Source organism: Physeter macrocephalus, chromosome 6 (assembly GCF_002837175.3).
Source record: "Physeter macrocephalus isolate SW-GA chromosome 6, ASM283717v5, whole genome shotgun sequence".
Classification (NCBI taxonomy): Eukaryota; Metazoa; Chordata; class Mammalia; order Artiodactyla; family Physeteridae; genus Physeter; species Physeter macrocephalus.
Window position 1 is genome coordinate 72,450,512 of NC_041219.1, and position 16,657 is coordinate 72,467,168.

At 32.6% G+C, this 16,657-nt stretch overlaps 1 protein-coding gene across 3 annotated transcripts in view; it reads right to left on the bottom strand.

The window, feature by feature from the left end:
• Positions 1-247: 247 nt before the first annotated feature.
• KRAS (KRAS proto-oncogene, GTPase) overlaps positions 248-16,657 on the bottom strand; it is a 35,603-nt gene continuing 19,193 nt past the window's right edge. For 2 of the 3 annotated variants that reach the window (XM_024129092.2, XM_055085512.1), the window contains exons 3-5: positions 14,283-14,461; positions 12,973-13,132; positions 248-1,010 (exon numbers count right to left, since the gene is read on the bottom strand). In XM_024129092.2, the coding sequence (XP_023984860.1) occupies positions 894-1,010; positions 12,973-13,132; positions 14,283-14,461 (456 nt within the window). In that variant the 3' untranslated portion in view covers positions 248-893. Of the gene's footprint in view, positions 1,011-4,245; positions 5,638-12,972; positions 13,133-14,282; positions 14,462-16,657 lie in introns of those variants that run through there. The other variant, XM_055085513.1, reaches the window with a different exon arrangement.

Consider the following 16,657-nt stretch of genomic DNA (forward strand, 5'->3'; position numbering starts at 1 on the left):
ATTTATGCTAAGAAAGAGCAATCTGACACAGGGAGACTATATTTAATTCCTATGAGAATTTTTGTATATTCAATACATGTTAAATTTTTTTCAATTATTACAATAATTTAGTAGCCTGTAAATATAGCCCCCAAATGGTGGTTATAATCCTCATTACATACTGGGTTTGCCTTAACAGGAAGAGCTATTCAGAGTATTATAGGAATTCATCTAATGTGGAAAGTAAATGGCCTTTTACTATCTTCCATTGCCTTGTATTTTTTTCCATTTTTTCCCTTTTTATAGAAAAAATATAATATTTGGGGGAACGTGTCCGTTGACAAATAGCAGTGGAAAGAAGGAGAAAACCTTTGTGAACAGTGTAACTTTACATTCATTAAGGGTAACTGAAACTACAGGACATGAAACCTACAAGATGAATCGACAGGAAGCTCATAAATTTGTGTTCCCTCAATGCTTCAGTAAAACCAATCGTGAAATCTCAGCTGAAGTTATAATTAGTAATTAATCCATGTATGTGATTGATAAAACACAGAATAGGGATGATTTGAAAGGCTCATTAATTTGTTTCACACTAAAGTTCACAATTGGTAAGAAAAATAGGAAGTAATCAACTGCATGCACCAAAAACCCCAGGACAGAAATCTCAGGTGTTCAGTTTCTTTTTCACAGGCATTGCTAGTTCAAAAACCAAAACTCAGGGAATACTGGCACTTAGAGGAAAAAAGTTTCCACTGTCATTTTAAAATAAGCATTCAAGATAAAAGCTAACAGTATGGATGGAGCAGAAAGACAATTAGGTAATGCTAAAACAAATGCTAATAATTTAGTGTAATGTACAAAAATTACCACTTTTACTTAAGTACGCCTTAAGAAAAAAGTACAAATTGTATTTACATAATTATACACTTTGTCTTTGACTTCTTTTTCTTCTTTTTACCTTCTTTGCTCATCTTTTCTTTATGTTTTCGAATTTCTCGAACTAATGTATAGAAGGCATCGTCAACACCCTGAAACACATAAGTATTAAAACGTGAATATATATGATGGTTTGAGGTATAAAGATAACAGAAAAGATATATCATTACTAATGGAAACATTAATATTGAGAAGGAATAAGTATACGTAACATTTCTCTTTAGACAACTGAATATATATCAGACTTTTAGGATTCTTAAATGTCTTCAAGGATATTTTGTTAACATTATAGGAACATTGATTTTCACAAAAGGCAATGAAAATCAATGGCACAGAATCTTACGTATGCTTAGTTAACACATGACTTTCCCCCAGAACTTAATTTGCCACTAACTTTTCCATATTGGCACACCTCAGTCACCAAAATCCAAACGTATTTGTGTATGTGTGGATAAGTATTTATACTTAATTATCCCTGAGTTTCTAGATATTTGATATAAGCCATGCAAGTATATACTAATTTCATAAATATTCACTGCATTTGACCTCTGGTTCAATACTTATTTAAATCCATTGGATTTAAAGAACTACCAGGAAGTATACAGTATTAGACTATACTTTCAGTTTTCTAAGGGCATTAGTTTCAGTTCATATACTTATGATATGAGAAGGAAATTTAAAGTGACCACAACAGGGGACTTCCCTGGCGGTCCAGTGGTTAAGACTGCGCTTCCACTGCAGGGGACACGGGTTCAATCCCTGGTCCCTAAGACCCCACATGCTGCGCGGCGCGGTCAAAAAAAAAAAATTTAAAAACAAGTAAAGAAAGTGACCACAACACAAGACACAATACTTTGAAAAATGTAATGCCTCTATTTGTGGAGAAATGAGCTAAATCATTTAAATGGTGGTAGAGTCTGCTGATTTGGAGATTTTTTTTTAATGCATTATTTTTTTAGTTTCTGTTAGTATATTAAGTATTCAAAATAATATAAAGTCATATATTAGTATATTAAGTATTCAAAATAATATAAAGTCATATATTAATATTTGACATATAAAGTCAAATGCTGTGTATCTTCAGAGAAATTTCCATTTGATCATTTTGGCCTACATCTAGCTGTGATCAAAAGCAAGGTATCCAAATCAGTAATGGTTGAAAGTGATTTCAAGTCAGAATATTTTCAACCTCATCATTCATACAGAACGTGAAAAATGGCACTTTGAAACTGGTAGCAGGACAGTAGATTTTAACCCTGCAATCTTGAATTATACAAGATCTATACATAAGTCAATTCTTGTCCTACCCCTATTAAAAAGCAAATTAAAAAGCAAAATAAAGAATTAAAGAAAAAATATGATCCTCTATGTATTTTAATATCTGTTTAACTGATTAGTAACTGTCAACAAAAGCCTGTTAACCTAATGATGTTTTCAAACCTAGACACTAGAGGGAGTCTTAGGAACAAATACACAACAAATAAAGTATAAATCAAGCCACTTTAAGAACAATGAAAACTGGCTTTTTACGCATTTTAAGTTAACCACCTCTGCTGAATATTAACACATTAAGTTATATTATCTTGAAAATTTAACAGCGATAAGATTTCTCCTTTATGCATTACTAAGATCTTCTACAATTACTATTTCAAAATAATAACTAAATTAATTCGGGCATTTTCATTCAAGTTACATTTAACTAATTTTCACAACAGATCTAAAGTTTAGAAAAGTATTACCATTATTTTTAAAGAATTAAACACAGAGTGGGAATGAGAGGCTTGCTCACATTTAAACAACAGTAGTGGGATAAAAACCAGCATTACTGATTTGAATACTAGTGAATAAAGTCCCCAGTAAAGCCCCCAAACTGCACTCACTGATGTTCCCCACTTTCTGATATCATTACTGATGTAACATACGCTTCTGTTTCACGCAAAGGAGAGAGAAAAAGTGATGACAGTTTATCAGCAATACAGTCAAGGCTTAATATATATATATATATATAAACCTTCATGCTAACCTTCTAAACACATAAAGAGCAAAAAACTTCCAATGATATAATAAAGAATAATTATTTTATTATTATAAATAATACCAACCTTGACTAACTTCTAACCATAAACTCTTAGAATGGGATGGAATCTTAAGAGGATCTACTCCAACTCCCCTACCCTTCACAAATTCCCTTTGATCACACATCCTTATGTAGTCTACTCCATTTCCACTGTTTTTATAATGAAGAAAAACGTCAATGATACAAAAATGCTGAAGCAGATAAAATGAAAAACCATGAGATGGATATAGAGAAGACACATCCTAAGGTGAAAACAATATGTAAGTATTTAGGAGACAATGAAGGCAGAATTTGATAACATTACCTTCTTCTAAGATTCTGACAGATACTTTAGTTCATACTGCACTGAACTCTCCTTTCTATATAATCTTATGAATAATTTCAATGATTAGTAAAATGTTAAAATTGATCAAAACAGGGCAGTGAATACCCTTTTTACATTCTTATATACACATTTAAAAGACAAAATACGGTACTAGTAATTATTTTGTTTAAACCCATCATTTTAGGACTAAGAAAAACTAATTTGCATATATTTATCATTGTCAAATTAATTTTGTAAAAATATTTAAAATTTTAATTATTACCAAGTACACTTTTTTCTTATAGAAATGCTATTCATGATCACTGAAAAAATAAGGATTTAATTCATCATGCCCAACAATTTCACATTCAGACTACACAGCCACTGAAATATAGTTTGCACCATATGAAATTTTAAAAAGTATATGCTTTCACCTTTGTTTTAAATAAAAATTAAAGCATAAAACTTATTTTATTCTAAATAGTTCTACTGTAAAAATAATCTAATAGTAAGACAATGGGAGAAAAGAAAAGAAAACTATCACTTAACTCTGGTCATGGCTACTGTTATTTTAGAAATTTTACTTTTCAAATTGCATTGCAATGTTAAGTTTTATCACAACTTCTAAATTAAATACTGCTTTATACAATGATACTCAAAAAATATTAAGAGTTTATAAATCTCAATAAAAATTAATGCCAATCATTAATTTTGCTTTGTTTCTTCTGTTTAGTTCATTAGTATACCACATAATATCTTTTGGAACTTAGTCTACTATTCAGAAGTATATTTTATATTTTGGGGAGATACATACCTTCAACTCATAAAGAATACCAACCCTTTAGTTTAATCAGCACAATAAATGATATCCTACAATTTTATTTCATGTTCTCACAGAACATTATATGTTACAAATAATATGCATCAAAATCTTAAGCTCTGGCATGAACTTTTCCGGCACCTATTGAGTGAAATATTTTCTAAACAAGACCAAATGTAATATTGGTTGGTTTAGAAAGGAAGTTGAGAAATTCCACTCAGTCAATCCAACTGGGCAGCTCCTGTGTGCCAGGAACCTCGTTAGGTCATGGACATGCAAAGATTAAAAATATGATTCTGGCTCTCTAAGATTCTCACCATACAGGACAAACACAGAAGCGGTTATTTCAATTTAACATGGTTAATTAAGTGTGTAACAGTTAAGAGCAGTAAACTGGGAATACACAGGAAGTGCATTATGCCCGGTCTAATGGTTTTTAAAGAAAGATTCTTAGAGAACAAGAGATGAGATGTCATGAAAGTGTGTTAACTAGTAAGACTAGGGGATAAGAACACTGGCATTCCAAACAAGAGCAACAGCCAAGACGCAGGGGAAGGTAAGAAATAACATGGTGTTGATTTACATAAGGACAAAAAAATTTCAGACAAGGAGTTTTTAAGAGATAAAGACAAAGGCTAGAGGGGAAGGAAGGTGTTAAGAGCCAAATATATGCTAAGAAACTTGAGATTTTATTCTGTAGGTAACAGGAAGTCAGTAACTAGATTTAAAGATAAGAAAATGACATTTCTTTTAAGTATCTCTCTCTCTGAGCTGTGAATGAAGGCAGCAACAGGTAAACCAAGTAAGAGGTTACAGTAGTCCCAGCAAGAAATGATAGGGGCCTGAACTAATGATGTGACAAAAGTTAGAATGTACCATAATAGGAATTTGTGGTTGCCTCCATATGGGTGTGAAAAAGAGGGATTTAGGAGTCATCCCAACACTCCAGGTTTCTCATCTGGGTAAAAAAGTGAGGTTGATGCCATTAAGTTAAGAGAGCACAGACAGAAAAAGTATTTGCTTGTGGAATGTCCAAAAGAAAACACACACTGTAAGAGTGACCCTTTCCCACCTTCTGGGCCATTCAACTTACTCCTTCTTTATATAGTTCCTCATATTTTTTCTCTCTAGACTCTATGACAAATGCAGAGTAGTCTATAGGCATCAAAACCATCTCAATTATAATTAATACCCATTAGATGAAAAATAAATGTAATTAAAAAAATAAAATGAGAAATATAAATAAATGTATTAATTGTGGAAACAAACTACAAGTTTCTTATTATTTAATACTTCAAATTAGAATCCCACACCTAGGTAGTTCTAAAGCGGTTGCTACTTTGTTACCTGTGAAAGACATCTGCTTTCTGCTGAAATTAGTATGCTGAACTTACCAGATTACATTACAATGCATTTTTTAATTTTCACACAGCCAGGAGTCTTTTCTTCTTTGCTGATTTTTTTCAATCTGTATTGTCGGATCTCTCTCACCAATGTATAAAAAGCATCCTCCACTCTCTGCATTGTAAAACACAACTTCTTTAAAGTCTGTTTCATTGGTAATAGTAATTTACTGGGACAGCCATGTGCAAGAAATTTGGAATTATGAGCTTTACTTGAGAATTTTTTTTTTTAAAACAGACATCAGATTGTTTGAATGAAATGGGGATTCAATTTTAAAATATGGGCTGAGGGCTTCCCTGGTGGCGCAGTGGTTGAGAGTCCGCCTGCCGATGCAGGGGACACGGGTTCGTGCCCCGGTCCGGGAAGATCCCACATGCCGCTGAGCGGCTGGGCCCGTGAGCCATGGCTGCTGAGCCTGCGCGTCTGGAGCCTGTGCTCTGCAACGGGAGAGGCCACAACAGTGAGAGGCCCGCATACCGCAAAAAAAAAAAAAAAAAAAAAAAAGGGCCGAAATCCTGGTTTGTTCTTTGAAGTCAGTTTTGTTTTGTAATGGGATTAGAATTTTTTTTAATTTAAATTAGGAGGAGAGATTATGAAAACCTAAGTACGTGTATTATTAGTACCTGTGTATTAATAATGCAGTCATTTTAGTTTGCTAGTCATGGAATTAATCAAAGCCTAAACTGAAGTTAGATTTAAATTATTTCTTCGACTTAGGGAAAACAAGTGATTTCTGTACCCCAGCTCTGAGTGGGGAGTGAGGAGAAAAATGGTACAAAAGGGACATTTAAACTTCGTTTAAACACACACACAAAACACCTCAAAATATAGTTGCGTCAAGCGACTGGAATCTTGGGTTCTATCTTCAGTTACAGCTGTCCAGTCAATTTCTAGGACCCAAACTGGAACTGAGACTGGGACTTTTGTGAATGGAGAACTATACTATTTAAATAAAAATGCTAAATGAGGGCTGTTTACCATAAAATGAAAATATTTTTAATTGTTTAAAAAACACAAAATAGTAGCAATGCATTTTGTATCCTTATTACTTGTCTTAAAAATAATTTTTAGAACAATATCCAACTATACTGGCTTCATATCTTCTACTCTAATTTACATACTCTAAAGGGGCAAAGGGGGCTTCTCCTGCTTAAGGCTATGGTAAGAAAGCTGTGACAACAAACATAATCATATGGCCATATAGAGATCAATGAAGTTTTTAATGTCTTTTCCAGTCTAGGAAATTAGGCAGTAGCCAAGAGGACAAAAAGTTTAGATAACTGTACTGCTTGTTTGTGCAGAAAAACATAACCACCAAAGTAGGAACTTACATCTAAAAGAGAAATGCACATAAACATTAATCTGTATGTGGTACAAATTAACTTAAAAGATACGGTATGTGTGTTCCATTCTTCTAAAAGGAAGATGTGTTTAAAAAATATGTTAGCAGTGTATTTTACTGCACCTTTAATTTTAAGCTTATTCTGTTCTTTAAATCTTAAAAATGAATTAATTAGTCACTATGGGAATTGGCATATTTTAACTCTCTGAGATTGTTAACATCAGTCTTTCTACGAACCAAATGTGACAAAATGGACTCAGTTCCTAAAAAGTTAATAGGTATCAAAAGTATGATATGTAGTTTTAAATTCAATCAGGCACAGAGAATCAGCCATTTAAGTATTAACTTAAGTAAACCAACAGCTAAGGCTTAATTTTAGCCTGTACACATCCATTGCTAATAATAGTTAAGAAAAAAAAAGGGCACATCAATTCTTGAGGGTATATTAATTTTTATAAATCTCAAGAATATGTTAAGAACTGCTTCAGTGGAACTCAGTAATTTACCTTTAAAGTAAAATTTTAATTTAAAATTCATAAAAAATTAAGTTTCAGTTAAGCAGTAGGGATTTAAATAATAAGTTGATTACATATTAAAATGTACGTCTCAAGTTACTTATACCAACTTGTGATGTATTTCTACTCAACTAATACAAGTCATCATAGCCCAAGAAAATCTGAATATCTTGTATTTTTAATGAAATCAATTTAATCGACTAGCTAGCTAAACCAACTACAAAATAAAAATTCCAACCTTTTTTAAAAATCATTAAAAATGTTGGTACTTAAAATGAGATAGCCACTTTGTACCCATATATAAAATTTTTAATATTTTTATATTTCAGTAATTCTTAAGAGGAGATGGTTTGTTTCTACTCCTAAGTCCTTAAAAATTACATATTAGAAATTCTCATTATTAGATAAATAATTTAAGGCACTAAAATAACTCTAGTAAAGCATGTAAAATATAAAGCATGAGCTGGCATTTAAGATATTTTCACAAATGATTCTCTTTCAATTTGAAAGTCAATGCAAGAAATTTAAAACATATGTATATATAAATAAAACAAACCAGGTAAAGCTCATATTTTTTAAGAATAAAAACTTATTCCTGTTTAAAAAAAAGTTATAAGGTCAATGTAGAAGTACTGAAATATACTATGATGGAGGAAAAAACAGGGTTTCATCCTCTACTAATTTAGCGGAAGCAAATTTTGATTGTAACTTATTTCTAAAATTAGTTTGAACGTGTCTACTTTTTAAGTGTGCACATCCCCATCACCAATATCAGAATATATGATTTTTGTTTCCAGCAATGCAGAGAGAGAATTGGAAGCCAGTAATTAAAAAGAAGAGATTACTACCCACCACCAAGAATTCAGTATCAGGACCTCGGAGGCTAAGATAATTAACAACACTGAAAGATAGTTATTCCAGAGTGACTTTTTTCATTTCTCATTTTTACTAATAGGAAATTTAAATTAGATTTTAAAGAATCAGTTATTTACCATATGTTCTCAGACTTAATTACTTATTTCTTGATAATATGCTTTAAAATCATACGGACATGAAGAGAACATTATTGATCCTTGTATATACCTTAAACCACTGGCACAGAACACTGGTTTCATATTCCAAAATTTGTAGGTAATTTTAAAAGATTAAGTACAGCCGAAACAGATGTTTAATACCTACTGTGGCTAGTTGCTAAGGTCTTAACTGGCACACAATGATTTATTCTTGGGCATACAGCTTGTTGCCACATATACTCATTTTCAAATGTCACTTATTAAACTTTAAGAACAACTGAAACAAAAGTGCATGTAAGAACAACAGTGCATGTGTTGATATATGTAAATTTTAAAGTAAGTTTTTAAAGATACATTTGTAAATTTTTTTAAATCAGGAGCTCAGCCATTATCTGAAAATGTACTGTGAGACTATGGAAATAGAGCACTTCAATACAGAAGAAAGAACTGTTAACAGCATCATTCTGTATCCCGGTGCCTATAATGCTTTCACTAAGCGATTTAATTTTAAACAAGTACTTGTTCTAGTTGAATAGTTTATTATGTGCAAAAGCTCTTTCAAGGAAATAAATAACACCTCAAATACCCTAACTATAGGCAGATGCAAGAATACTAGCCCTTCTTGGGGGAGAGGAATGGGAGGAACAAGATGTATTCTAAAAAGCAACTTTGCATCACTGAATTGGAAAGAAACCTTGCCAAACAACAGCCCACCTCAGGAACTACTGAAATGCAGCAATAACTACTACTTGGGAGGCTATACTATGCATTGGTGCACAGCAGGTGCTCAGTACTTGTTTTGTCTAGTTTTAACTCATAAAAAACAAAGTTCAAATTATTGATCTTATGTACAGAAACCCAACCATTATTAAACAGAAATATGGCACATAAAGTTTTTTTGTTTGGTTTGCTTTGTTAAAACAATTCGATGATAAACTTTCTTTAATGGAGGTCTTCTAACAACTAAATTTAAGTATCTAGAAATTTACAACAAAACCCGGAAAATTAATCACTTAACATTTTTAAGTTCGTAAAACAAATTTTCACATTATGCTCAAATTGAGACCTCCAGAAAGCAAAAAAGCTGAATCAGGAGTAGCAGATACTCAAGAGAATTCTGCTTTTGTCATCTGCTTTACTGAATGATCCCCACTTTTGATTTTAGCAGACTGGAAAACGCACAGCTGATTACCACGGTATCAACGTTTTGGTTTCAACAGCCTTTGCAAACACTGCCATACAGTGCCCAAAGAAGTCAGAAAAATATGTCAATTACTAACTGCCCAGATAGATGTGACCTAGGTAGCAGCCTTTATACACTAGAAACACAGGGACCACATACACCATACTTGCAGAAAATAAAAACTACTTTGGCCTTTCAGATGTGGACTAAAATGATAGTTAAAAATATAATTCACTGTATTCTAGCCATAAAATGGGCTTTTTAAAATAAGTGTAATTAAGTTGGTAAAATATATAGTCTACAACCCTTACCTTTAAAAAGACTAGAGTAAAACTCCTCTTTCTCTTTCACAGAATACATAAATTTTACTTTAAAATTCCTAATGTTAGCTTGTAAACTTTAAGTTGAAAGTCTGACCTAACTTCTTATGTCTAGCCAAAGAATACAGTTCCCCAGAGAATCAACGGTCAGCACACTACAACTTGGTCAGCACACTACAACTTGGTCAGCACACTACAACCCACAAACACAATGCAGCCACAGCCTATATTTTTGTACTGCCCACAAGCTGAGTGATTTTTGCATTTTTAAAGGGTTGTAAGAAAAAAAAAATGCAACTGATACCACCTGTGGCCCACAAAACCTAAAATATTTATCATCTGGCCCTTTGCAGAAAAAGTTTGCCAGCCCCTGACTTATATCTATGAAAGTTCTAAATGAATGTCCTGTTCCTGCTAACTTGAATATAATTTTTGTTGTTTGTGTTTTAGGTTCATGCTCAAGAACAAAACTTAGGGCATGAAGCGAGTAGCTGCTGATAAAATACAACAAGGATATGCATATTCATTTTGTTCAAATAATAAATAAATAATAGCAGATGAGTAACAAAACACTCTGCAGAAAACAGGGCTTCAAATTTTCAAAAAACTGGAGGTAAATTAAAATTTATGAAAATTTACATATTTCATTTTCTCAGTTACTTGGAATAATTCTTTAAAGTCTTCTAAAAGCATGCAAATATCAAATTAATTTCAAGAGAGAAAGATGAATAAACTTTTGAAAGGCAAATCAACAAGTCCATGTAATAAAGAGAAATCAAGTATCTAGGAAATGAAATATCTAAGTTATAGTTTAGCAACATAAATTACATAACGATATCAATAAAATGGGACATAAATATAAGAAAAGCTGAGTGCTAGAAGGTTAAGAAATAAAGTACAAGTATTCCTTTGTATTATATCACTGTATAGTTTTTCTGGATGATCCATAAAAACGTCTACAAAGCAAACTTAGGTTAATCCACTTGGTATCACACACACTACATCCCCTTCCCTACCCAACACCCCCCAACCGCCCCCCCCAAAACCAGTATAAAACCTAAAAATCTATTTTAAAAGGAAACTAGGTAGTTTTCTAGATTAGTTATGAATGCTGTGGTATATTAAAGCATTAATGTCAAACACTTAAGAATCAACAGTACTTCTGAGATAGTAACCATACAACAAGGAAAGACAGCTATTATTTTAGGCTCTTATCAAAATGAGAGTTGGAGGGCAACACCGCAGGAATAACAAGACTTCCTCTTACTGTCCTTTATTACCTTTCTACTCCAAATGTGGTCCATGTACCAAAGTCAGCATCACCCGAGAACTTGCTAAAAATGCAGAATCACAGGTTCCAACCTAGACCCTAATTCTAATTCAGAATTAGAATCTGGATTTGAGTAAGAAGTCCAGTTGATTCTTGTGCATATTAAAGTATGAGAAGCACTGCTTTATTTGCAACCCTTTACAACATCAGGCAAAGTCTTAGAGTTTTTCTTTTCTTTGTACAGTGTAAACTAATGTGTCCACTAGTCTAAAATGTATACTTTAAAAGTTACAACTAATACAAGTTAATAAACTGTTAATAGTATAATCTAGGTAGTAGGTTTGCAAATGTTTTCAATAAAATTCCTTCAATTTTATATCTGAAAATGTTTCATACAAAAATGGGAAAAGAGTTATAATATTATAATCATGTTTTCTGAGTACCTCCCAAGGGAAATCAAGGAGTACAGTCAGAGAAGACCAACACAAAGAAGACAAAAACCAAACCTCTTCCCAGTCTTTGGGACCTGGGAATGATATGAATGAAATTTTAATTCCTCCAAAGTAAAGTGAAGTAATGTATACACCAAGTATTTCTTTAACTTATAAATCAGGTTTTAGAATGAGATAATCTGTATTATGGTCAAAAACTATTCTAATTCAGCTTTTAATCCCAAAATGAAGACTTAAAATAGAATTCACTGTTTTTTTTCACTGTGTACCAAATTTGTACAACTAGAAAGTGGTATGTATGATCTTCCACTAGGGAAACAGACATATATACTAGCTGAATGATGGTTCACTTTTAAATTTTTACCCCTTTACAAAATTCAGTGAAAGGTCTAGAAGGTGTTTTTATAAGTTTAACCATGTAATAAGTTGTTCATCACTCTTGTTAACTTCTAGCATTATAAAGTTAAATTCCATGAAACTGGTTTTCTGGGCTCATAGGTACAAATAACCAGACAAGGCCCCAAACAAATATTCATCTTGTATGGAACATATTAATATTCCATCATAACCTTATATTTTCCTTTCTAGGAATTCATTTCTTCTATATGTTAAACTCTTATTTCATACAAATAAGGCTAAATAATATCAATTATTTTATTTTACCTAGAGAAAAAGTTACTTTTAAAATAAAGATAGTTTCTGAAACAAAATTCAGGATCAATCTGGTGTTATTTTTTTCTCAGAACACAGTAAATGAATAACTGAGAATTTCTATTTACTTTCTAAATATTCTCTTGCTTTAATAAAAGCTTTCCTGAAAAATATATCCTTTTAAAAAAAATTCTACCTAAGTAATAAAATTCTTCAAATACAACAAAATTTAATCTAGAAACATATGACATAATACTCTTAAAAGCACTTCTAAAATAGGAAACTCAAAATTTGTTTCCCTGTTCTTTGACTTTATAAATAAAACAGTAAAAAAAAAAAATTCCCACATTTCTCGAATCCTGACTATAACATGTGCTGAACTGTTCAACGTAGAAAAAAGCCAAGGCCAAAGATAATACCATGGACACTGAAATAAGAAGTGCTGCCCTCTCATATCCTTAAGAGAACATTTACCAAGTAAATACTGTTATATTTCCTATTTTACTATAATGGAAGAAAATTGATAAATTACATCAACTGATATAAAAGTTATGCTATCAGGTATGTACATTTATTAATATTCATGCCCTCCTGCTCCCAAAATGACATTATTAGAATATGTATTAGTCAATAGTGATTAATGATTAAAATCACTTGATATAGTTTGAGAGAACAGATTTGTATTTATTACAATTTTACTTACCTGTCTTGTCTTTGCAGATGTTTCAATAAAAGGAATTCCATAACTTCTTGCTAAGTCCTGAGCCTGTTTTGTGTCTACTGTTCTAGAAGGCAAATCACATTTATTTCCTACTAGAACCATAGGTACATCTTCAGAGTCTTTAACTCTTTTTATTTGTTCTCTGGGGAGGAAAAAAAAAGTTACATCAGAGGAATGAGTAACAAAAATCTTTCAAAAACTATTCATAACTTTGTCTCATAAAATATGGTTAAAAGACTTTTAATGTAATTCCTAGTTCCCATCACACCAAATTTTCCTTTCTCCTCCTCCTAGGTATTTTTCTCTATCCTAAACAGGGAACTTCTATGTCTCTTAAAAGATCAAATACCTAGGAATATAGTAAAACTACAATCTAGTAGGTTCATATGCAGGTAGGTCACAATAAAACAGAAATATTGAAAAATTCTAGGCCAAAAAAGTGCAATGCCTAATTTTAAAAATTATCATCTTAGAAACATATACTACCATACATTGTTAAATGTACACATATAAAATGTTTTTATAAAAATATGAATTACAATATTAACATAATGCTTTACCTTCATTCTTAAAAAAGAGAGCACCAAGTGGAAAGATTTTGATTTCTATATGAACATTTTTTTTTTTTTTTTTTTTTTTTTTTTTGCGGAGCACAGGCTCTGGACGCGCAGGCCCAGCGGCCATGGCTCACGGGCCCAGCCGCTCCGCGGCATGTGGGATCCTCCCGGACCGGGGCGCGAACCCGGTTCCCCTGCATCGGCAGGCGGACGCGCAACCACTGCGCCACCAGGGAAGCCCCTATATGAACATTTTTTAAAAAGTAGTCGCTTTTATGCAAATTTGTCGAGATTCTTTAAAAACTATATTGCTCTAATACTTCAATCTTTTAACTTCAGAGTTGTGTTTTTTCTTTTCCTTTCCAACATTTATCTGATTCCAAGAAATTCTACACTATACAGATTTATTTTTAAGCCTATTTGAGTGGCGCCATCTCAATTACCTTTTCACATTTTTGTTCATGGTTTTCATTTTTATGATGGATCTAGCTTAAAGCCTTGTTTCTCAAACAGGCCTACCTTTCAATTCTAGCACTACTACTAGGTGATCTGGAACAAGTTGCTCAACTGCTCTAACCCTTAAGAATTTCACTTGTAAATCAGGGATATTAACCTACCTCACAAAAATTATTTTAAAATTTAAATTAATTTGTGCATGGCAGTTAGCAAAGACTCAATAAATGGAAGATACAATTACTCCTCAATGTCAACTTATTTTATTCAACTTAAACCCACCTATAATGGTGAATATCTTCAAATGATTTAGTATTATTTATGGCAAATACACAAAGAAAGCCCTCCCCAGTCCTCATGTACTGGTCCCTCATTGCACTGTACTCCTCTTGACCTGCTGTGTCGAGAATATCCAAGAGACAGGTTTCTCCATCAATTACTACTTGTTTTCTGTAGGAATCCTGAGAAGGGAGAAACACAGTCTGGGTTATTATGGTGCACCTTTTACTTCTAAAAAGGTGTGAGACACAACTTAAGAACAAAAAAAAACCCAATTCAAAATTGGGCAAAGTACGTGAATAGACAGGTCTCCAAAGAAAATACACAAATGGCCAATAAGCACATAAAAAGATGCTCAACATCATTCAGGAATTGCAAATCAAAACCACAATGAGCTACCACTTCACACCCATTAGGGTGACTATTTTTTTTAAAAATAACAAGTGCCAGTGAGGGTGCAGAGGAAACTGGATCCAGCAATTCCATTCCTAGGTATATAAACAAAAGAACTGAAAGCAGAAACTCAGACACTTGTATGCCAATGGTCATAGAAGCATTATTTATAACAGCTAAAATGTAGAAGCAACCCAAGTGTTCATTAAATAGATGAATGGATAAACAAAATGGGGTGTGGGGGCACGCACACACGCAGTAGAATATTGTTCAGCCATAAAAAGGAATGAAATTGTGATACAGTCCACAACATGGATGAACCTTGAAAACATTATGCTAAGTGAAATAAGTCTGACACAACAAGACAAACATTCTGTGACTCCACTTATACCGAGATACCTAGAATAGGTAAAGTCACCGAGACAAAAAATAAAATAGCGGTTACCTGGGGCTGAGGAGAGGGGAGTGGAGAATTGTTGTTTAATGGACACAGAGTTTCAGTTTGGGATGATGAAAAAGTTCTGGAAACAGACAGAGCTAATGGTTGTCCAATATTGTGAATTTACTTAATGCCACTAAACTGTACACTTAAAAATGGCAATGATAAATTTTATGTGTATCTTACCACAGTTTAAAAAAAGGTTTTTTTTAAAAAAGGTATTACACAGAGATTCAACAATGCAAGTGCATAGATTAATAACAAAGAGACCCAAATTCTCTGTAAAGGAAAATAATTTTTACAAAATGGGATAGCTCTACCAACTCTTATTATTCTGGATGATTTAGGTGGCAAGAAAAATCAAGCAACTTACAAATAAGTGTCATGCATCTATTTTATTTATAGTCAGAGGAATACATAAGAGAATGGTCAATACTGAGAATTTTAATGCCCTTATTTAATCCATTTCTGCAGTCCTGGGAACAATATTTAACAGCCAGACAGATACTATGATAATGCTAAAGAGAATGATTGTTCTGTCTGCAAATTCTGTGAGACCTCTAGTAAAAAGAGAGGGAGTGGTTGAAGGAGAGAGAAAGAGATGGATATCTTAAGAGACCATGCAACTCCAAGATGGTATAAAGGAAAGAAGGTAGGTGACATAACTGAATCTTGAAATGAAAATCTGATTTTCCTCTGACTTTTGATTAATACTCACGCCTAAAAGATTTCACACACTGTCTGCCAAAATAGGCTTCAAAAAATAAGGAAAAGGGCTGGTGCAAGGTGAAGTCATGGAGTCAGAGGTAGGGCTAATAATGGGTATAAATTATAAGCCCAAGGACACTGTTTCTTATTGTTCCACCCTTAGTTCATGAATTACTTCACAGACCAATCTATCATTAAAAAAGTGGTCACTGAAAATCATGTTTTTGGTAAAGTGTTTGAAAACTGTTCACAGCATAAGGAGAATACAAAGATACACATGTAGCATGATCCCAATAAAATATCTCTACACATCTGTATAAATGTATCTGTACATATGTTAACAAAGGGTATGTCTCTGATGGAGATAATTAATCTAAGAAATAATTGATCTCTTGCTTACCTTTTTTTGTGGTAAGATATTACTTTAAATGTATTTCTTTCTTTGCCTTTTAATTTTAAAAAGTGTGAAAGATTACCATATTGGAATGATCTCGCGCTTATCGTTTAAAACTGTATTTTCCAAATTTTCTATAATAAAAACCAATTATCTCAACAGTCAGAAAAAAAAGGATATTTAATTTTCTAAACAAGAAGCTCTTGACTAAAGATTTGAACATGTGGTTGACATTTTATTTTAGCCTGTTCCTTTAATTAACTATTGATCCTTGAAAGAATTCCTGTATATTATAAATTGAAAACCATTGTTTTTGGAGTAGAATGAAAGAGCAGGGATTGAGAGCAAAGTACAGTTTCTTGGAGTCTATCCATTCATTACCCAGGTGTGGCTACGGCACATGTGAAACAGACCAAAGACTTTTCCTCACCTACTGCTGTCACC